This window comes from Colias eurytheme, chromosome 5 (genome assembly GCF_061535395.1).
Source record: "Colias eurytheme isolate Ceu_HAF_F1 chromosome 5, ilColEury1 Martin Lab GWU primary, whole genome shotgun sequence".
Taxonomy (NCBI): Eukaryota; Metazoa; Arthropoda; class Insecta; order Lepidoptera; family Pieridae; genus Colias; species Colias eurytheme.
In genome coordinates this window covers 857,080-882,060 of record NC_142984.1, presented here as the reverse complement: position 1 = coordinate 882,060, position 24,981 = coordinate 857,080, and the positions used below count along the sequence as shown (strand labels likewise).

General features: G+C 32.6%; 1 protein-coding gene across 1 annotated transcript in view; it reads right to left on the bottom strand.

The window, feature by feature from the left end:
- Positions 1 to 1,872: 1,872 nt before the first annotated feature.
- Positions 1,873 to 24,981, bottom strand: part of LOC149908240 (scavenger receptor class B member 1-like) — a 32,709-nt gene continuing 9,600 nt past the window's right edge. Inside the window, exons 2-12 of the mRNA XM_090101674.1 lie at positions 17,065 to 17,165; positions 15,648 to 15,739; positions 13,389 to 13,552; positions 11,207 to 11,351; positions 9,150 to 9,356; positions 7,257 to 7,381; positions 6,674 to 6,835; positions 5,286 to 5,392; positions 4,170 to 4,288; positions 3,497 to 3,622; positions 1,873 to 2,590 (exon numbers count right to left, since the gene is read on the bottom strand). Of these exons, the coding sequence (XP_089957800.1) occupies positions 2,261 to 2,590; positions 3,497 to 3,622; positions 4,170 to 4,288; positions 5,286 to 5,392; positions 6,674 to 6,835; positions 7,257 to 7,381; positions 9,150 to 9,356; positions 11,207 to 11,351; positions 13,389 to 13,552; positions 15,648 to 15,739; positions 17,065 to 17,158 (1,671 nt within the window). The 5' untranslated portion in view covers positions 17,159 to 17,165 and the 3' untranslated portion in view covers positions 1,873 to 2,260. The remainder of the gene's footprint in view (positions 2,591 to 3,496; positions 3,623 to 4,169; positions 4,289 to 5,285; positions 5,393 to 6,673; positions 6,836 to 7,256; positions 7,382 to 9,149; positions 9,357 to 11,206; positions 11,352 to 13,388; positions 13,553 to 15,647; positions 15,740 to 17,064; positions 17,166 to 24,981) is intronic.

Genomic DNA, 24,981 nt, shown 5'->3' with positions numbered 1-24,981 from the left:
CTTTTATAATCATTAAATACAGGATATGAAAAGCCTTAGATATTTTATTTTCAATTAGTTTGTCATATTCTTAATTTACGTAACTAGATCGAAGTGTAAAACTTTTTTTTACTGATTACTTTTTACATATTTATTTTAGCGTAAGTTGACGTTTGATTACCATTTGTAAATATAATGTCTAGTCTTAAATGTTACTCAAGTGAAATAAAAGGCATATTTTTATAATTATGTTTTATTTATCCTTCAGTCTATATGTACAACTTATAACTATACTAATATAAATATCACATTATATTCGACAACTTCAATAATGGTAACAATGTATCACTAACATACATACATACACTTTCATACAGAGTGAAATCTAAATGCCAACAGGAAATACAATTATTTTACATGATATTATTACAAAAACAATAATTTAATTGTTATTGAAGTGTGCTAGAAACATACAATATATCTATAAGTAGTATATACCAATAGTCTATGTAAGCAGAAAATATTAGTTTACAAAAAAATACAATAAATTCTCAAACGATTTGAAAAGTTACATTTTTCATAATATTTTTTTTGTCTAAAAATATTACACTTCAGTTTCCACTCTATATTTTTAATTAGAAGTCCCTATCTATAAATTATATAAGTAAATATAAATAACAGGGAAAACTTAATACTACTTGAGCAATTTTACAAAGGTATTATCATTTAATAATTTATACAAAATCATATAATATTTCAGTTTCTTGTTCATGTAGTAGACCTAACAATAATGTCAACAGTTTATTGGCACTCAAACTCAACTTTAAGTTCCCCATTTTTAGATTTAAAAATGAGAACTTAAACTTAAGTATTTCTTTCTATTTCAATTCAATATAAATAATCAATAGTGAAAATTCAGTTTAAAATTGTATTTTAACTAAATTAAAGCCCACTTTACCGCAATATTTGTTCATAATAATATTTCATGAAATTTTTATATAAATAATATTATAAAACAAAATATTATTATTGTAATATTGTAAAATTTGAATAGATGATATTTTTAATCAAAAAGAAATTAGGTATTTTAAACCCATTATGATAAATATTCTGTGTTACCATAAACTAGGTAATAATAATATAAGTACATAACATAATACGAAAAATATTATTATTCTATTGCAAATAGCATTATAATTATTACTAGACCCGTATTAGGGCCCAATGTAAACATTTAAAAATAATAATTCACCACTAAATCTATCGGCAAGAAAAAATCTTAAGGCAAGCAATATTATATTATAATAATTTCAACAACTTTAGAAGAGAAGATTTTATACAATAATATCTATATTATAATAATACGATACTATTTTCTAGTAAATTATAATCCTTTATATGTTGCAATTTTGGAGTGAAATTATTTAGTAGTAAGAGAGGATATTATATGGCTTTCAATTCTATACAGGATTTATTAAATTTTTATTTATTAAAAATATTAAATAATAGATAAATATTATAGAAAAGTTTACGTTATTTTCAAACACTATTGAAAAGCGAGGTAAAAGGCAATTTTGGTATGGAATGTATTTCAAACTTCACTAAATTCAATATAAACTAGCATTTCTGTTTTGATGATTTTTGTCTAAATTTTGCGCAGTTCAATAGAAAACATGTCACTACGTAAAATAAATGCCTCTTTATAAAAGAAAATTATTTAAATAATCCTTTTCTAAAGTACTCTCTCAAGTTATTAAATACCCAGGAGCGAAAAATGTCAGTCTTGAAAATAAGACTACATTTTTGGCAAAAATAGTACTTTAAAGAGATAAGGAATGTATTTATTTACTTATATATTATTTCACTGAGGATGAGCGATTTATTAAAAAAAACAGTAAGAAAATGTCAGAATTTCCTACTTTTACTCATTAGGTAATACAAGGTAGGTTTTCCTAAGATACATCTTTTCCTAGGGCTCACAATATTTGGTTAAATATATTCCAAACTATACATCTCAGAATAATTCCAAGATATACATTACCATTTCAAGTTTCACTTAACCTTTACTTAACGTCTTCAATAACTTACCCTCCACCTAACTCCTACAATGGAATCCACTTATCACGAGATTCATATTTCTAGCATTTTCACAGCTTCCAGTTCTTTATGAGATTCCTCCCACCAACTCAAAAACACAAGTCACAATTTTTGAAAAACTTCCACATTTGGGCACATTTTTCCATTTTCACCACTAACATTTCTAAACTGTTTAAAGTTCAAATCACGATTCGTTCATCAATAAGTCCGGTAGATCCATATCTTCTTCCCTTATCGCTAGCAAGGAAACTGCTTCCTTCGCCAGTTCATCATCACTAAAGTTATCTGCCATGTTTAGAACCAGACTGGTCTTCCTCCTTTCCACGACCTTCATGGGTTTATCTTCTTGCTGGACGAGCTTGTACTTGGGCCTCCACATGCGGAGTACGCCGTGGGTGATGAGGGCAATGCCGCTGATGATGGAGAGGATCTCCAGGGTGAGGAGGAGGGGTGGGGCGATGACGAAACGGAGTCGGAGGATTGATGCCACTTCTGGGGGTGGCCCTTTGCAGTACTGTAAAGATAGGAAAGAATTGGTGAAAACGCTGTGTGTTTAGTACCTACAATAATTATGGATGATGGATGTAACTAGTTGTACAAAATGTCTAATACAATGTAAAAAATTATAAAAAAATATTAAGAAATAAAATCGAATAACCTCATTACTATATTGGTATTTATTATTTATAACAATTGAGATATTTTAATGAATGGCAATGAATGTGATTTATAGAGTGCAGTGTGTATGGTAAATGTTTCAATGTAGTGTCTGTATACAGTGTAGTAGAGTGTAGAATGTGTATTGCAGTCAAATGTATACGGAGTGTGGTATGTAGAGCTGGGTATCTTGTATACTGTGTGTTGCAGTGTACACTTCATTCTTCATTCTTTATGTAAAATATTATATTATGTTTGTTTGTACATGTGTAGTGTGTATAGAGGCCGTGTGTACAGTGTCTATATTGTATACAGTGCAGAATGTATAGTACATTGTCTACAGTGCAATATATAGTGTCAGTGTATATGCTACAGTTAAAACCCTGAACCAGTCAATAACCTTATTGACCGGTAAAATTAGTCAATAACGTTATTGACCAAGGGCGTCGGTCAATATCCTTGTAATGGGCAAGTAAAACCATAGCGAGTTTTACTTGCCCATTACAGAAAGGTTTAAGTATTAAAATCTATTCAGTGCGTTGGTTAAAACCTATATTGACTGAATGTCTGCTCTTTAAATCAGTCAATAAGGTTATTAATTGAGGGTGTCGGTCGAAAACCTTATTAACTGATTTTGTTAGATAAAATATACATATTGACCGACACCCTTGATCAATAACGTTATTGACTGGTTCAGGGTTTTGACTGTAACATTTACAGTACATTACATACAGTGTGCATGTATGTATGTATGTATACTCACAAGTGACAACCAAATAAGCGGCAGCACGCGTTTGGCGAGCGGCGCCGCGACCGGGTTGCCGGCCGCAGAGCGCACCGCTATGTTCACCTGGATGTTGGTCTCTAGCGCCATTGGGACGCCGAGCCGCTGGAATATATGGAAATTATATTTTTGAATGGATTGAAAACACGAAATTTTATGAACACGACAGTAATTAGATATACCACCATTGTAAACACTATAAGATCTACCTCACGGAATTGGAAACTGTCTAAAAATTGTAGTCCTTAACATAAAGCATTAAAATTATGCCCTAAATAATAAGCTACTGCTTACAATGGGTGTTCCACAAGGTTATGTTTTGGGTCCGTTTTTTTTTTCCTTATTTGTCAGTCTTAAGAAATTGTCAATACAATTTGCCTATGTTACCTCCTTAATTTAGGAGATTGGAGCAATAAATTGTTAACCATAAAGAATGTAGAATGTCAATTGTTAGAGAGTCTAAATATTATTATCTAAGAGGCTCCATCTTAGGCCACATCTCAGCTTACCATCAGGCGAGATTGTGGCCAAGCGCTCCCCTATTGTACAATAAAAAAAAATCTAAGACGATTAACAATTAGGTATATTTTACATATCTCATCTGACTAAACTCTGTTGAGTTTGAATTCAAGCATAAGTTTGAGTTACTTACAGTTTCAATATCCACATGTGAGGCGTGCCTGACGGGATCCGGATACATGCCCTCGAAGAACGCTTGCTGCTGCGGGTCCGTGTCCAGGAAATGTGGTTTTGATAACGCGATTGGGAATCCTAGAAGGATAAGTATTACATTATTTTACAATGAAAATATTCAGGAAGGATATTACAAGTCTAGAAACCAAATCTGATTCTGGCTGTAAAAATTATCGGATCCAAACGAAATAGTGATATAATTTATTAGTAAATTGTTATTTTAATAAACAATAACACAACAATTAAAGCAGGCACAGTAAAATTGTAAAGCTATTGAGTAGTTAATTTTATTGTAAAACTAGCGGTCCGCCCCGGCTTCGCCCGTGGTACATAATATTTACGTTTTCTCTACATAAAAACCATCCTCGTACTTCAAGGAATATAATAAAAAAAGAATTATCGAAATCGGTTCAGCGGTTCTCGAGTTATGCGCTTACCAACACATTTTGCGATTCATTTTTATATATAAGAAGACTAGCGGTCCGCCCCGGCTTCGCCCGTGGTACATAATATTTACGTTTTCTCTACATAAGAACCATCCTTGTACTTCAAGGAATATAATAAAAAAAGAATTATCGAAATCGGTTCAGCCGTTCTCGAGTTATGCGCTTACCAACACATTTTGCGATTCATTTTTATATATAAGACTAGCGGTCCGCCCCGGCTTCGCCCGTGGTACATAATATTTAAGTTTTCTCTACATAAGAACCATCGTTGTACTTCAAGGAATATAATAAAAAAAGAATTATCGAAATCGGTTCAGCCGTTCTCGAGTTATGCGCTTACCAACACATTTTGCGATTCATTTTTATATATAAGACTAGCGGTCCGCCCCGGCTTCGCCCGTGGTACATAATATTTAAGTTTTCTCTACATAAGAACCATCGTTGTACTTCAAGGAATATAATAAAAAAAGAATTATCGAAATCGGTTCAGCCGTTCTCGAGTTATGCGCTTACCAACACATTTTGCGATTCATTTTTATATATAAAGATTGTATTTTTCAATATTTCTATCGATTATCTACGTGAAACCAATTATTATTATTACAGAATGAATATTTAAATATATTTACCATAATAACAACTCCCGATATCGACGAAGCCGTCGGGCAAGCAGTGGTCCGTGCAGTCACACGCGTAACGATTAGTCTTGTTAAACGCTGAATCTTCCATTTGGAACCTGAAATATTACAGTATTAATCTACACTAATATTATAAAGAGGAAAACTTTGTTTGTTTGTTTGATTGTAATGAATAGGCTCATAAACTACTGGACCGATTTTAAAAATTCTTTCACCATTCGAAAGCTACATTATCCACGAGTAATATAGGATAGGTTTTATCCCGGAAATTCCACGGGAACGGGAACTATGCGAGTTTTTCTTTGAAACCGCGGGCGGAGCCGCCGGCGGAAACCTAGTAATTAATATTAAATCTTTCTGTATATATTTCTTGCACGTGTTTGTTGCTTCATATTATCAGTATAATTTCCACATGAGTTTATGCACTGCTATGAGACATACCGGTAAGTTCTTTGGTCTGAAACGATTTTAATTATGTTTTTTCTATGGTTTCAGGTGGCTTAAATTTACACTTCGAACGGAAGATTCTGATGAATTCTGAATAATCTCACAGGAATATTTATAGTTTTTAATTCTTAAGCTATAATAAATACAAAACTTAAATCTGCACATTTTAACTTCTTGTTTTGTTTTACGGTCAGAAGACACGGGTCAATTTAGTAATTTTAACCACATAGATAATAAGAAATACCTCGGATCAGATTCAAATTGCAAGGTAATCGAAATTATTGGGAATATTTATTGCTAAGTCCAATTAAGAGAATGATTTATTAGCCAATTTCACTCTATGCCATTTTGTTTTTGTTGTTTTTCGCTTAATTGAGCCCAAAAGTTTTAGCGAATTAGAAAGTTGCCTTTTCTTAGAAATATGATATTTTGATGGTTTTTTCATACTTTCATAAAATTTGTTATTTTATTTGAATTACTAGCGGTCCGCCCGGCTTCGCCCGTGGTACATATTTCGCAATAAAAGGTAGCCTATGTTCTTTCTCAGGGTCTAAAGATTATCTGTGCCAAATTTCATCAAAATCGGTCCAGTAGTTTATGCGTGAAAACCATACATACATACATACAAACCTTTCCTCTTTATAATATTAGTATAGATATGTATTATTCTTTAATCCAAATAACATGCTATTACTCATTCTATAAACCACAACAGTTCCAGTGTCAGTAACATTAATAGTGACAGTTAACATTAACAGGGAGTCCTGTCTCTCCCATATATACTGGGCATTGGCGAAGTCCCTTTTTATTGGGTGGAGCCATTAATTAAGAGAAGAAGAAGAAGAACATTAACACTGACAATGACACTAACACTAACATTAACAGTGACATTAACACTAACAATAACATTCACGTCTACAGTGTACACTAACCTGGACACACTAAAGCCGAGGTCCCCCACGAAGCTGCGCTGGAAGGCGAAGGGGTTCACGCGGCACGCCTGCTTGCGGAACACGGGGATGGGGTTGCTCGTGTTGTAGTTCGGGGGTAACATGAGCCCTTCGAACGTGCCCTTCAGGCGGTTGCAGGGGATGCTGGGGAGGGTTAAATAATAAGTGTCGAAAATAGTATAGCAGAATATCTTGAAAAGAAGAAATAATGTAACATAATACAATTGCTTTCAAACTAAACTAAGCAAAATGCAATGAAACCCATGAAAAGGACCATTAAGACATACAGTTGCAATGAGAATCAAAGGTTTTTAATAAAAACAAAAATATTTGAATCCAATATTAATTGATTCCAATGAGCGCAATTGAATAAACCTAAACATGTATACTTGCTTCAAGGAGAAGATCTTACAAAGAAAATAAAATCTAAACTAAAATCACTTCCAAAAATACCTCAAAACTAAGCCTAACCTACTAAAAAAAAGGTACCTAACTAGTACAAAAATACTCAAAACCAAACATTACCTACTAAATAATATCTAATACAAAGTTAACAAAAACCTACCTCGTATTAAGCGTTTTAAAGCCCTGTTCAGGCAGACCAGGTAACTTGTTCCACGTGTTGATGGAGTATCTTTTTTTCGGATCCCGAAGTTCCACCTCCACCTCTTCTTGTCTTTGAGCATAGAACTGAAGATATTATACTAATTAATATGCTTAATAATAACAACTAATTAATAATAAAAATAACTAATAAATACTTATTAATATAGTTTTTAATATTTAAACATCATTCACGCTACACGGTGCCGGGGACAGGCCATGCCGGAGACGAGAAACAAATGAAACAATATCCATAGAAATTTTAACGCCCTGCACGACATAATATCATACTTCATCTTCATAATATGACAAGAATATGTTACAATATTTATAGAGAAGCGTCATCCTATACGCGAAATATCGATCAAATAAAGTAGATGACTCAAACACTAAATTTTCTTTATTTTCCAAATTATTAGGTACGCTTTTGAATCATGGTACTAATATTCACATAGTTACTACATAATAACAATCTAAATATTACCGAGTAGAATTATTTAGGTACCTATCTGTTCAAAAAACTCGATCTATCAAGTCGATTCTATAATTTATTTTATTTTTAAATTCCGTTAGACTCCTCCCAATTATACTTTGTGCCATGTTTACGGAAGCTTTCCAATAATAACAACAAGTTACAAGTTTAAAAGGTATTTGCGATATTACCTATGTAGAAACACAAACACTCAGGAAAAAAACAAATACGTCAGAAATTATGTTTTGAGACGGGGATAAGCCGTAATGTATAGTTGTCAGCAAGATCGAAAATGTTGTACTTTTGATAAAGCTTCCACAAATATAGGTATTTTATAAGAAAATAATGCATAAAGCTATTTAGCTACTACGTATATTGTCTATATGTATTGATTTAATTTAATTATACTACCTATTAATTATACTATTAATAAAAAAACAAAAAATACGACTGTTAATTTTACTATTAATTATTTTTTGGCGCTGTTTTCCGTTTTTTATATGTTTTGATGATATGTCATTCTTATTATTAAGATGAATCTATTGACATCACTCACATACATATAAAACACGACAAGTACATACACTCGAAAAACATAACCCTTCTGACGCAGTCGAGTAATAAAATTTGGTACATTAAAGTCTACTGTTTCCTCCAAATACATTTTCACGAGTACGATGAATATGACAAAATATATCACGAGTCACGGCTAGCAACTGTATTTAATACACAAGTCACAAGACAATAAAATTAATTTTTCCAAATAGGCGTAGTTTATATTTTTCCTTCTAAGTGTGAGTTTCACGATTTTTTGCTCGAACCACGGAAGTGCCTACTTAGAACTTGTTTATTTTATAGACAATAATATTTGTCACTATATAAATTATAATTATGCAAATTTCAGCGATACTGAGATTTATAAAAATAATATAATAGGTATATAAGCAGGTAAATTTCCTACAGTAAGTCGTCATACATATTTTAAAGCCTTCAATTACGCCACATTATTATATGGTGGTTTTCGTAGAAGATATGTCGAATGTATGTGTCATCACGATGCATGCAGTAGAACGCAGCTGCAGGTTAGAGCCGTTAGAGGTTAATGGGAGAAGCCACTGGCTCCTGAGACAAAGTATTTCACAAATTCAGGAGCGGATTCATATATAAGCTGTACCTATTTATTACGTCAATATTTTTTTTTATTTATTTAATTAATTATCGACAAATTAATGACAATCGAAATCGAAAAAAAAATCATAAAAAATGAAGCTCGTTATTTTTCTAAGAAATTTTGAGACGGAGATAAAAAAATGGTTGAAATTCCAAAAAATCTCTAAAAAATATTTAACTTTTCACATATCCTTATTATAAAAAAAGACTCACCCGATCCATAATTCCAATTTTTCCGAAATCAATCCAACCAGGCACCAAATTACTGGCCACCTTCACCAGTGGATCTTCATATCCCCATAAGAATTCACCAGCTGTCATCTCCTTGAAGAGTTCTGAGTCTAGAGCCTTTATCGTGTAGTAGGCTGCTGCATTGGCGAGATAGCCTAGCCCTTGGTCAGCTAGAAGCGTACTGATGGCCTGAAATAGATAGTAGAAAGGTAATGTGGAAAAATAGGGTAAATTTTACACGTATAATTCGGTACAAAGAATGTTTAAAAATAAGAGGCAATAGGTTTTGATATCAAAGCTATAAACGAGTAGCTCTACTCATGAAGAAAATCTGTTTTTCTAAATGTAAATGATTGACAGTTTATATTTTTTATACATGACATTCTCGAAAAATAAAATTATTCCAACAAGAAGCAGATACTTTACAACATCAAATAGCAATTTTGCATATCATCAGCCGACCGCCAATATACATAACAAGACGCTACAAAAACGAGCAAAAAATTAACAAAAACACGGCAAAAAGCAATTTGCTAATGTGCTTTGACACCTGGTACAGGTGACATGACCTCCAACCTTGCTATCGCTTCCCATGTATTCATGAGAATACACGTGCTTCCAAATCTGCCTCGTAATATATGCTAATAATATAGAGCTAGAGATTTGCTTGTTTTTCACGTTTTTGTTTTAGAACTATTGGTTTGAATTTAAATTATTTGAGTTGATAGCCTCATTACTCCTGAATGACTAAGGTTACATTTTTAGACCGGTCGGTTCGGGGAGGGAGAAGGATATTTTTAACCTCGAAGATCTTTATATTTATCATAATATCCGTCAAATATCTTAATAAAAAACCACTTATATTATTTTCCAAAACCATCAAATTCCAACAAAAAATTATTAATAACTATAAGTTATGTATTATGCACGGGTGTCATTTTTTCTTAAATTCCGTTTAGCATAATATACTGATACTATCAATTCAATGGCACTAACTTAAAGTTGAGGAAAATCTTTAGTATTTTTTTTGTCAGAACCGGCAAACGAGTGGTAATAGACCTCACCCGCCCATGAACAAAAAAGGCATCTGCAAATGGCTTTTTAAAGAAAAGACGGATTTACGATTAGATTAAGAAAAAATATTTAAAGATTTTTTATCTTTGCACTTTGCAGGTATGGACAGTTACTTTTGCAATAAATAATAATTCACGACATAAACAAAAAAAATCTTCTGGCCATCTATCTAGATGTAGCTACCGAATGCCACTTATGCTTCCGCAAATAAATAAAACGTGGAAACGTTTCTCATAATGAAGCCCTGGTTTTACAATTTGCAAATTCTTACAATAAATCAAAGATTTAAGTCTGCTAAATGTGGCTATATGTAGGAAGGAGTCGCTTTAACATGGGTGTAATAATATTAATGTCAAACAAAAGGCATTCAACTCTCGTAATGCGTTGTGTACACGTGAGCACGTGAGCCGATTTGTTTCATTGAGGAAACTTTGTGACAACTTTATAATTACAATGCCGAAATGTATAAAAATGATTTATGAGACTGGTCCTGAGATTTTGAATTTCTGCCTTCAATATCTTCGATGTGGTCAGTAATTTATGTTTCATAAAAATTTAAATAACTATCACCGATAATATTTATGGCCAATTATGTTAGATATATCTAGTCGTTATAAGTAGCTTTATGCCCAAAAATATTAAACAGATTCTAGCACCTAGGTATCTGAAACCATGGAACCAATATTATAAGTAAACTAAAATTGACATACCTACATAACTACTACTACTACATAACTAAAATAGAGTTATAATCTAGATAAACACGTTTATCCGCCACTATACTGTGTAAAACCACGTGCTAAAGGTGGAAGTAGTCCTCTTCTAAACGCATTTTTTAAGGCAATGGTGGTTATATAGTCTGGAAGAGATCATTAACTGGCTAGAAGACTGCCATTCGGTTCTTTTTTTCTGTTTTGCTATATAAATTGTTAGTGCAATTAAGTACAAAATAAAATCGAACTCACGAGCAACGCAATGTTCGGTACGACCACAGTATCGTTGTAGTGCCGCACCGACTGGTCCGGGAGGAACTTCAGCTTGATCACCGGGTTCATCGTCATCACCCCGCGCTCTTTGTCTATCGTTATGTTCTCGTTCGTCCTCATCTCCCTGCAAGTGATCTAATGTTAGACTGTTTCTATGTGATTAAATGTCATGCTGTACCTATGTGATGAAATATTATGCTGTTCCTATGTGATGAAATATTATGTTGTTCCTATGTGATTAAATGTTATGCTGTTTCTATGTGATCAAATTTTATGCTGTTTGTATGTGATCAAATGTTATGCTCTTTCTAAGGTCTGGGGGGTTACCATGATGTTTTACAGCAATACTATCCTGTGTTCGAAAGTGGTTGCGCTAGAGGATCAAGAGAAGGCTGTAATTTTTCCTCACTGGAAATTATACTGCTTTAAGATATAATGGTAAGGTAAGGGATAGGCTTTTTGTAATATATAATGTCAGTTTAAATGTCTTCTTATTAATGAAGTTTATATGATAAAAAAATGTTCAAAAATAATCCAAAAATGCCATATGGAATCAAAAAATGTTGTAAATAGCCCTAAGAGTAAGTTATTTGTTTTTTAAGAGTAATATTTTGAAGTATGTAAGATGTAATTTTTTTCTTTTTCTTTTTATTGTAATGAATATCTTTTCTCAAATTTTTTGAAAAACATCCCGCAGTAGAAATTTAAATTATTCCAATGCGATATAGGCAATATTTTAAAAATTATGATCGGAAGGTCTTGTGCCAAGAAATATGAATAAAAAAAGATTTTTTATCTACTACATAATCTCTACATTTCTCTAATGTCCTAAATAAACATAAGATTAAAATATTTTAGTAACGGTACTAAACATAATAATATTACGGTATCACATATGATTTATTTTTATCTCGTGTTCGCATAATTAACTTCAATATGTAAAAAACTTATCACAAGAACATACGATATTTTTATACTTCATTAACTCAAGACAAAAAGAGATTATCACTTATTAGTTCTTAGAACTTTAGGAAAAGATAAAAAAAGTTGTGAATTAATATATCTTCGCGTGGTATTCAAAATTGAAATGAGGATAAATATAAAATAACCTTCAAAAATGACTTCTAAACATAATAAATACCAAGCCTTTACCAAGCAAATACCATCTAAAAAGTAATATCAAAAGAACTACCAAAACAAATATATTATTATTATTAACTACCAAATTAAACATAGTCGAAACACTACCTAGGTACTATTTAACTACTTTTTAAATATTGTCAAATACATAAAACCAAAAGAGTAGCATAAATTCGATTGCTCTGGGATTTCCGGATCACGGTTAGCTGTCAGGGCGCTTGTGCACTACAAGGAATTTTACTGTCCGGCATTCCGATTTTTTACGGTCCGGTTTGGCATGAAAAATCCGATGAATTGGCTTGTGCACCTGTCCGTCTTTACTCGGATCAGTGCGGTACAGTTCAAGGAAGTTTGGCGGTAGAATTCTATCATATTTTTTTTGCATTTTACAAGAAACGAGTAAAAAATATAGAAGATGAAATATTATATTACTTCGTAAGATATATTATTCTATAAAAAGTAAAGTTCCATATGAGATTTAAAATGCGTGTTTCACTTATTTATTTTAATCGGTGACGAGGAGCTAAAGCTATTCCCACTTGAACTTTCACTTACCAAAACTTACTTAGATAATAATTAAAGGTCAATGTACCTATATAAAAATAACAATACCGACTTTTCAAATCACATTGCCAGCTAAAAGGAAGTAAAACAAGAGCTTGCTTTCAATTAGCATTAATGCTGTAAAAAGAGTAAAATCCAAGCAAGTGGGCATTCGAAAACAATTATATGTACAGCGACTCGTAGACACAAAAAACCATCCGGAATAGGGAAAAGTGAAATGTCGGACAGTAAAATTACGTATAGTGGACAAGCTAGCATTTAGATTAATGGCGTGCCATACCGGACCGTAAAAAATCGAAATGCCGGACAGTAAAATTCCTTGTATTGCACAAGCGCCCTCAGGCGTTGCCCCGGATTGGCGAAAGACGCGGGTTCGAACCGTTTCGGGATCGAATTTTTTTCTATTCTTTAAATTTTTTTTATTTATAAAGCATTTGAATGTAAACCAAAAACTTACTGAAACTTATAAGGTCCCAATTCCTGAACTTTTAGGACTTTATCCTCTCCCCTGAGGAACTCTTTGACGTTCGTATAGTTGAAAATGTAGACGTCAGAGAATACTTCATACGTCGGGTTCGACCACATGTTGTAGATGAATTTACCCTCCTTTATTTCTGCGTACTGGAAATAATATATTATTGTATTGCTTAATATTTTAAATTAATTACTTAATAAATAATAAATTAATTAATTTTAATCTGTGATAAAATGGGTATATTAGTAAACTTCTAATTGGATTTGTTTCCTAGTGTTTCAGACTTGGGGGGGGGGGTACCACGATGAGGACATCATCATATCCTAAGATCATATCTATGACGATGAGCATCATTTTTCCACACTGGAAATAATACTGATTTAAAACATAGTGGTACGGGAGCAGATTTGAAAATACCTATGCTGGTAAAAAAAGTTGTTGTACCTGTGTTATCATCTAAGATAAGCTTGAGTTCTAATATAATGTTGAAAATACTTAGTTATATAAATATTGAATAATGACTTTTGTTTACAATGAAAATAATATGTTGCATATTTGAGACAAACTTAACGTAACAAAACACTACAGGTACTGAAAATATTTACCATTGAATGATATAAGTATTGATTTTTTTACGAACATCCGTTTTCCATTGCGTTACGATTATTAGCAATCTTTATTGTTAACCGACATCAAAAAAAGGAATATTAATTAAAATAAATGTAATAAAAAAAAATAGAAGTACACGATTGTACATTATTTTTAAAATTCATTCACCTTACAGTCCAAAATATTGACAACAACAACATTTGGCATTGAGTACAATAATATATATTCTAATCCGAAATAAAGAAGGTTATTGGAAATTGGAAGATCACGATGCACATTATGTTACATAACGAAATAGGTCAAAAATATTTTATTTACTATTTAGCGTTATATCATAATACATAAGTCATTATTCAATAACATTATGCATTCATTGTTCAAATAAATTAACAAAAATAGCCATTGCTTAATTAATTTTTCGTAAAAACGACATAAAATATATTATGGATATAATACTAATAATTACTGTTATATCATTAAAATAAATGAATAGAATAAGTTCGTTATTATCTAAGGAAGTTTGTTCAGCAAATCAATGACTAAAACACTTAGCAACTCAAACAAATAAATAGGTAATTATGTGAACAATTAAGTTTGTTTGCAATGACGCGAGCTCAGTGTTAAACGTTATATTTGTTGGATATGTTTGTTTTCTGAGCAAACTAAAATAAGTTAAACTTATACAGTGTTTCCTGTGATTTATAAATAAGCTCTAAAAGGAAGGTTTTTAAAGAACAATGTATCAAATTCATTGTAATAAAGAACTACATATTATGAGTTGTAAATTGAATGCTCTTTTTTTGCTTCGTTATCGAAAATCTAAGTATATATTTGTACAATAATTTGATGGATTCGTTCCTTTGATGTAAATGTTAAATTTTATTATATAAGTACTAGCCGTCCGCCCCGGCTTCGCCCGTGGTACATATGAAAAATAGATGTTGGCCGATTCTCAGACTTACCCGATATGCACAGAAAATTTCATGAGAATCGGTCCACCCGTTTCGGAGGAGTATGCAGACTAATATTGTGACACGAGAATTTTATATATAAGAAGATGTATCGGAATAACGGATGTTAATATGAATGTTATTATTTACTCACGGTCATAATTCTTTAATATCAATAGATAAATACGGCAATTATGAATAAACATCTACGACAATGACGACTGATTACAGACATTTAGGCCCTCGACAAGCCCTCTTCAGTCTGCACTATTGCGATGGCCTCTACTCGCGCTATTGTGAAGAGCCCGCGTGTTGGATTATGCCCTATTCCCTAAACTCTTATAAGAGAGTGTATATTCCCTAAACTAGTGTCGCCGTAAGATTAAAAAAAAGACGTGTGGCACTCGAGGACTGCCGCGGTAAAGCTATTGCATGCTATGCCTTCAAGCCACACCTCCGAGCCCGTCGGAGTGGGGAGCGTGAGGTTTTTTCGTTACGGAATTTCTGGATTCGGTCCCCGCGCTCAAGGCCCGCGATAGAAGCTATGCAATAGCTTAAAACCGATAGATTATAATCTTACTCTCGAGATGCAAACTGTCGAAAAATAGGCATTTAGAATACATTAGAATGCATGCATTTAGAATTTACTGATGATGATGATGATGATGATGATAAAACTTACCCAATTTGTGACTATTGTAATCGGATCGATGATCATTGATACCATTCCAACAATAATTAATAAACTTCCATAGACTAGCGTGACTACCGACTCTGTGAACAAAACAAAACCATTATTTTTAGCAACTTCGCAGTCTACATTAAATCTATATACTAATATTAAGGATTATAATATTATAAAGCTAAAGAGTTTGTTTGTTTGAACGCGCTAATCTCAGGAACTACTGGTCCGATTTTAAAAATTCTTATGGTGTTAGATAGCCCATTTACCGAGGACGGCTATAGGATATATCATCACGCTAAGACCTAGAAGAGCGGAGCACTGCGGGTAAAACCGCAGGTCACAGATAGTATCTAAATACTTTTGAATGCAAAAAAAAATACATTTTACTAAATTGTGGTCAATAATTTAGTTTTACTTCACCAGTGTACTGCGTCTGATGTAGTTATTTAAAACTAGTTAAAGTTTATTTATATTTTCATACTTAATATAATATTTTTATTGTTATAAGATAATGGCAGATCAAATAGTTTATCTTTAAGGAAGGTCAGGTTCAATTTAGAAGGTTATTTCCTATTTTTAATTTAAAAAACGGTTGATAAAAACTCATTAACCTATATTTATTTTATATAATTATATTATTAATAATCCGCCGCAAAAAAGCAAATTAAAAAGAAATATGAGTGCGATTTATTTCTTAAATTAAACTTGTCTCGTTGTATGAAATTAATTGGGAGTCCATTAAAATCATCGGTAAAAAAGATTTAATAAATTAAGTTTGGTATTTATTTTTAAACATTTAACACATGAATTAACGGTAACGGTTGTGTGTAGAGTCTATTAATAAATTTATATATATTTTATAAGTGACTAGCTGCTCCGCGCGGCTCCCCGTGGCTCCACTCCTGTTGGTCGTAGCGTGATGATATATAGCCTATAACCTCGATAAATGGGCTAGGTATCTAACACCGAAGGAATTTTTCAAATCTTACCAGTAGTTCCCGAGATTAGCGCGTTCAAAACAAACAAACAAACTCTTCAGCTTTATAATAATAGTATAGATTAGGGGCCAAAGGGGAAAATATACTTATGGTGATTGTAATGATGAAAATTCAGTTACAAATCGTCCCCTATTTAACCTCTTGGGGGTAGAATTTATCAAAATGTTTTCTTAGCGGATGTCTACATCATAATAATAATAAATATCTTTATTTGCTTAAATGTGGTTTACAAGTTATTACATTATAAGGAAAGTATGTACAGCACATTCGCCAGTTACACTGGCATGCAAACATAGTTTTACAGCTCCGCATAATTAGAAAAAAAATTATATTATATATATAGCGGCTATCTGTAGGCTGGTTCACCTGTGCGTTGATAGATATTGTATTATTATGAGTAACATATTATAACTTACGTCTTTTTTGTACGGTAAAGTTCTGTATTTTCATTATAGATATCCTCCCCTTGCTGGGGACATGTTGTATCGCTTTCTTCGGCCCTAACACCATTTTGGACCTGTAACAAGACAAACATACATTAAACATAATAATTATTATATATGACTAGACTAATACTTAATAGATGTGGTTATAGGGACTAGAAAAAAAAATAAAAAAATAAGAACGAATCTATTTAATTTGGCTGAATAACTAAAACCAAGCAAGACACAGTTACATACATATAAATTCCGTCAACTAATATTAAAATTAATTAATTATTAAATATAGGTACCTCACCCGGTCACCTTTATCTTATTATAACGTTATAACCTTTGTCAAGAGGACTGTTCTTGTTCTTGCGTTGGTACATATTAAAATTATGAAGATTTTAATTCAGATTTATAGAAAAATTTAAATATCATTTAGTAACTTTATATTTATCAAAAGCTTTATTTTTGACGACGCGGTTGGCGCAGTGGTAAAGTAACTGCCTACTGAGCCGACGGTCCCGGGTTCGATCCCCGGTCAGGGCAAATATTTGTGTGATGAACTCAATTATTTGTTCTTGGGTCTGGGTGTTATCACTACATAGTATAAAACAAAGTCGCTTTCCCTGTCCCTATGTCCCTATGTCCCTTTGTACGCTTAAATCTTTGAAACTACGCAACGGATTTTGATGCGGTTTTTTTTAATAGATAGAGTGATTCAAGAGGAAGGTTTATATGTATAATAACATCCATTAACACGTTCACTGCGGCACCTAAAATGCCAAACTTACCGTTGTTGCGGCATGTCTTCAATACTTCACATCGGCAAGTTCACCACTGTGCGTCATGAGCCATTTTTATCACATCGCACCTACTGACTTTGAAGGTTAATAATTTCATGAAATTTCAAGATATTTCAAAAAAATTTTTTTCGGATAATAGTATATATAGTCTTGTATATACCGCATAAATAGCTTTTAGTTTGACTCAATAGTTTAAAAGATATGAGGGAAAATGTAAACCCCTGATTTTGTGAAAAATTATTTGCCATCCCGCACTGCGTTGATACGGCATGTTTACAGTAATAGCGATGGGAAACACTGTAAAATAAAACATCGATATCGATATAAATCAATTTTGTATATTTCAGTCTGTTTGTTAACAGATAACGAGATCATCGATACAAAAGAAAACACATATAAAACAAGGTACTTGATAGAGTACTATCAGGAAATTGTTCAGTAACTTTTGTTTTAATTTGTTCAGTAACTTTTGTTTTAATGTTTTATATTATTTTCACAACTGTCATCACATTTTTGCATTTATGCTACGAAATAAAAGAAAGTAAAAAAACTAAAGCCTCTAAGGTATCATTGTCATTTAAAAATTTGATAACGACGCGTGCGGTCCTGGTACATCACTATGCGAGATTGACACGCGGCGCGCTCGCAGTACAGTGCGGCATGAGGTGCTTGTCCATGGCAAAATATTTGACATGCCGCACACAAAAGAAACGGTTTCTTTTCTATGCGTGTGTCCAATATTTTGCCATACGATTTTTAAACGAAATTGAGTCCTACTTCAAACTGTGATCACAAAAATATATTTATCTCTTTTCTAGTCATTGATTAACATATAAAAAACCTCGCCGCACCACGGTGAAAACTGCGATTTTGGGCGCCGCACTGTGGTGTAGTCGCTGATGGCCCGATACTGGACATGCCGCAGTGAACGTGTTAAATAGTGGAGAAGTATTGTTATTTTCAGGTTTCTAATGTGATGTCGTAAAGAAGTACATTTTTTCCGCTTACATTGCAAACGCAGGCTGAACCCTACGAGTTTTATCAAAATAATGTACTAAGTATTATACACATTGAAAAGGTCTATAGAAAAGTCCGCGATGGTATATGTCTATCTCTTATGGATAACCCACAATAACTTTTTTTTGTCATTTACTTTTTACGACAAATAATGGCTAATTTTCGATGCAATTTTAACCAATACAGCATTAATCCTTAACCAATTAAATACGTTGAATACATTATTCATTTAATATAGATCTATATGGCCCTTTACACCGTATGATTTAAGTGAATATTTTCGAAGATATTACAGATTTAAAAATTGCGGGACGCAGCGTTTGCGGCGGTTCCGGCCGGCCGCCCGGCTATCTATTTTATAGTTCACTAGCTGTTGCCCGCAGCTTCGCTAGCGTGGAAAAGATAAATTTTCATGATAAAAGTTTTCATCCCCTATTTTAGGTACCCCTTTAGGGGATGAATTTTCTAAAAATCCTTTCTTAGTGGACGCCTACGTTATGTCATCTACCTGCATGCCAAATTTCAGCCCGATACGTCCAGTGGTTTGGGCTGTGCGTTGATAGATCACTATATCAGTCACCTTTGAGTTTTATATATGTATATACATATATAGATACCCGTGCGAAGCCGGAGCGGGCCGCTATGTTTTTTATACAACGTTCACAGTTTTTCTGTAGTGTATTAAATAATATTGTAATACTGTGGTATTAATATCAGCAATGCACCCGTGCGAAGCCGGGGCGGGTCGCTAGTTATCTATATATGTATTTATTAAATATTATACCTCTATTTATCGTCGCCTAGTACCCACAACACAAGCCTTAATTGAGCTTACTGTGGGACTAGGTCGATTTGTGTAATAATGTCCTATAATATTTATTTATTATTTATATCCAAGAATGGGTATAATTATCCCTATTATGACACTAATATTATTAATGGTTTATGTAAATTATTATTTAAAGGTTTATTTAAAGCCGGCAATACTACCTAATGCTGTGAATTGTCATGGGCGGCGACCATCACCTATCATCAAGTGGGTCGCCTGCTCCATTGCCGGGGTTGCAATAAAAAAAATGTAAGTTTTAGACATTTCATTTGCATTAAATTGATGAAAATAAAACTATAAAAGTCAATCCTATTACAGCTTTTAAAGAATAGACGAGATTCGGTGAAATTCGGCGAATCCGGCTTGCACTAATAAACCTGAAGAATTTCTAAAACGTCATATCTGACCTCAAACATGTATTTATTTAGTTATTTATTATGTTTACGTCCAATATATAACGTTGACTTTTGCCAAAACTTAAGGATGTGTAATATAGATAACAAACTGGTAATTATGCTAAACTTTTAACTAGTTATGGGAATTGACGCAAATTCTCAAATGCCAGATTTAGCTAGTGACTATTATTTTAAATAATTTTAGCGATATTTTTTTAACTGCAAACGACAAATGACGTGTTTTGTTATAACAATTTTAGCGTGTACTTATAAAGTTTTATTGTCAAACAAACGCTTATAACTGTACTTTTTAGAAGTGCTTTTGAATGGTCATATCACTACATAGTACAAAACAAAGTCGCTTTCTCTGTTCCTATGTATTATGGTTAAATCTTTAAAACTTTGCAACGGAATTTGATGCGGTTTTTGAAGTGAAAAATTATTTAGCGGCGTTGAGCACTTTTTCTGTAATGGGTATAAAATCTTAAACTCGCGTCAGAACACGTGACCTGATCGAAAAAGCGTTAAGACGGATACCATTCCAAAATATCAAACACTAGCGACCCGCCCCGGCTTCGCACGGGTGCAATGCTGATACTAAAATACAGTACAGAAAAACTGTGAACGTTGTATATAAAAACATAGCGGCCCGCTCCGGCTTCGCACGGGTATAAAAATATATATAGCCGGGCGGCCGGCCGGTACCGCCGCAAACGCTACGTCCCGCAATTTTAAAATCTGTAATATCTTCGAAAATATTCACTTAAATCATACGGTGTAAAGGGCCATATAGATCTATATTAAATGAACAATGTATTCAAGGTATTTAATTGGTTAAGGATTAATGCTGTATTGGTTAAAATCGCTTCGAAAATTAGCCATTATTTGTCATAAAAAGTAAATGACAAAAAAAAGTTATTGTGGGTTATCCATAAGAGATAGACATATACCATCGCGGACTTTTCTGTAGACCTTTTCAATGTGTATAATAAATACTTAGTAAATTATTTTGATAAAACTCGTAGGGTTCAGCCTGCGTTTGCAATGTAAGCGGAAAAAATGTAATTTTTTACGACATCACATTAGAAACCTCAAAAATAACAGGACTTCTCCACTATTTAATGGATGTTATTATACATATAAACCTTCCTCTTGAATCACTCTATCTATTAAAATAAACCGCATCAAAATCCGTTGCGTAGTTTCAAAGATTTAAGCGTACAAAGGGACATAGGGAAATAGGGACAGAGGGACATAGGGACAGAGAAAGCGACTTTGATACTATGTAGTGATGCTCAACGTTAATAATCAAGTTTTCACTTCTGCCGGCACTCCCGGAGTGCAACCCGTCTTTTTTTTAATAGAAAGAGTGATACAAGAGGAAGGTATATATAATTTATTAGGTTTTAGACAAAGCGTGTGAAGCTGCGGGCGGAAAGTTAGTTGTACATAATATTATAAACTCATGGTCATGGACTTAGTAAAGATTTAATAGATTATTGACTATTGATATTATAAGAGAGAGAGATGAACACTGAAAAGATCACAAATAAATTTCTAATACACTCGTTTAGAGTTGTTGAAATAATTAACTTTAAAAGAACTCTAAGATAATAACGGCACGTGCGTCATTAGATCTCTTGACGCAATATGCAGTATATTTTTATTTATTTCTGTCGAAGTTTTTATAAATGATACATTAGTGATTAGATCAACCTGCAGAACAACTTTCAAAGCTCAATAGAGACATAAATACAAAGTAATAACTATAATAAAAGTTATACTGACTTATCTATCTATAATATAAAAATGAATCCCAAAATGTGTTGGTAAGCGCATAACTCGAGAACGGCTGAACCGATTTCGATAATTCTTTTTTTATTATATTCCTTGAAGTACGAGGATGGTTCTTATGTAGAGAAAACGAAAATATTATGTACCACGGGTGAAGCCGGGGCGGACCGCTAGTCTTATATATAAAAATGAATCGCAAAATGTGTTGGTAAGCGCATAACTCGAGAACGGCTGAACCTATTTCGATAATTATTTTTTTATTATATTCCTTGAAGTACGAGGATGGTTCTTATGTAGAGAAAACGTAAACATGTACCACGGGCGAAGCCGGGGCGGACCGCTAGTACTGAATATATATGACTCTTCATCAGACCAATCTATTAGGTAAATTACTTTATAATGCCAAACTAGATTTGTAAAATTAGGTATATTTTATAATTAACTAGCTTACCGCCCGCGGCTTCGCCCGCTTTGTCTAAAACCTAATCTTATATATAAAAATGAATCGCAAAATGTGTTGGTAAGCGCATAACTCGAGAACGGCTGAACCGATAGCGATAATTCTTTTTTTATTATATTCCTTGAAGTACGAGGGTGGTTTTTATGTAGAAAAAACGTCAATATGTACCACGGGCGAAGCCGGGGCGGACCGCTAGTAAATTATATACTAAAACCACAGACTAATAATAATATACTACGTATACAACTAAAACCTTCCTCTTGAATCACTCTATCTATTAAAAAAAGCCGCATAAAAATCCGTTGCGTAGTCTTAAAGATTTAAGACATAGGGACAGAGAAAGCGACTTTGTTTTATACTATGTAGTGATTGTATAAAATTTTAATAAACATGCCCAGGCGTTGAAATTACGGTTATTAATGTAGGTACCAAAGCTTTTGTTAACCGTTCAAGTTAGGATGAAGTGTTCAATTGAAACCATTACTAATTCGATTACTTTTTGTTTTAATTAAACGAATAGCAACAGTTGTACAACTTAATGGATTTCCTATTTATAATTTCGAACAGCCTATTATTTTGCATAATTTTCCTGTCGTAATTCATGCTTAAAATGTATACAAACTGGTTTTATTATAATTTTTTCAAGTTGCCATAATGTACCGCGTCACAGATCGTATGACACCGGTTTGAAACCCGTTTAATTTGCGATCACAGATCACAGAGATACGCTTTTATTGAAGTGACAATTAGCGCTTTGTTTTTTATGTAAATATGATACTTTACGTATGTCATAAATAATAAAAACCCGGTTCTATTTTTTAGGCATTTTGCGTTATTTTTTCGCGTTAAACTCACCGACTTACGTGACTAGTTTTTAATTGTTGATCACGCAAGTCTGTGCAAAACTGGACTGATAATAAATGCCAATGAATATCAAGAGAATTAGCACAGGATATTAACTTATTCGAAGTTTTTCTAAGATGTTTTTTGAGTAGGACAGAGAACTATTTTCGGATAGAACCAAACGATGTTACGAAAGAACCATAATCAAGTTATTGTTGCTCAAATGACAGAGTAATTTGACTAACACTATTATGATTAATTGTATATTTTATTTACGAGTATATAATTGTATTGTAATAATATGATACCTAAACACAAATGAAACACGATTTATAATCCATTAACATAATCGCATGTATACTTTTACAAATTAATTTTTAAATTGTATACACGTACCTACGGAATAAGGATGCTAAACTACATGAATCCTATCTCATCCTCTACACATTATTCGAGTCTTTTCAGGTGGACATAATTTTGTCGAATAACAGTAAGTATCATTTCTATAATCAATTAGAGTTTTAATCACATCACTACATATTATATTATTGTTTTTATTTTAATTTCACAATGTATTACGTAGTAACTGCATATTTGTTATTCCAAGACGCTGGGTCTTTTATCATGTAAAGAAGCTATTGAGCATTTATTTATATTTTTTTATAAATGTCGGTGAGACGATTTAAGTCAATAACATCATTTTAACACTAAAACGCTAACTATTGCACCAAGGAAACACTAAGAAGGCCTAGACCAAAATACAGTAAACAATCATAAACAGTGATAAAATGCAACATACATAACAGTACAGGGTGTGTTAAAATAACGTGTTTTTTATGTTTGAATAAGTAGGTACATATATGAAATGCTCTACTGACGAATTAACAGAAGACTTTGAATTTTGAAATATGAAACTATACATTGTGACGATTAACATATTGTCTAGAGCAGAGTATAAAAGCCATCCACATACACTATAGTTTATTAGGCGGCTTTATCACTTAGCTGTGGTCTCTTCCAGGCAACCGGGGCCAAAGCTGTAAGCAGCTTATATTATAATTGCTTGCTTTTGCATCCGTATGAAGTCGTGGCAGTAATATTCTATAAATTAACTACAATTAAAGCAATAATAAATCATATTTAATGCGCAATATAATAAAGTTAAAATGGTTTCAAAGATGTGCTAATTGCATTTAGTAATTTATCGTTATTATTGTGGGAAACACTTGAATTATATTTATGCTAGGTGATAGAAAATAATTATAGTATATTTTTATTTTTAAACAAAAAAATTATAATAATGTATTTTTCATAATCTTTTACGAAATCGATTCTTGTAGAATAAAGCTTGTTTGCTTGCACGCGCTGATCTGGAACTATGGATCCGATTTGAAAAACTATTTAGTGTTAGACAATAGACAGCCTATTTATTGTGGAGCGGAGCAATGCGGGTAAAACCGCGGGGCACAACTGGCACAATTATTAAATTATATGCCGATTTTCATGTTTATTCCAACTAATCTACGATTTTAATCGTATTAAACGTCCAAAACAGACCAATTACTTTTTTATCCATTGATACCTACGTGATACTTATCAAAAAGATATTATTATTTTGTAGATAATCGATAACAAACTAATGATATGCTATGTCTTATTCATTGAACAATAATAGTTTTATCTCCTTTTAATTTATTTCTAAATCCCATACAATGAGCATGACACGTGACTACATTCCTGTGTTCAGATTTCTTTAGTCAGAGA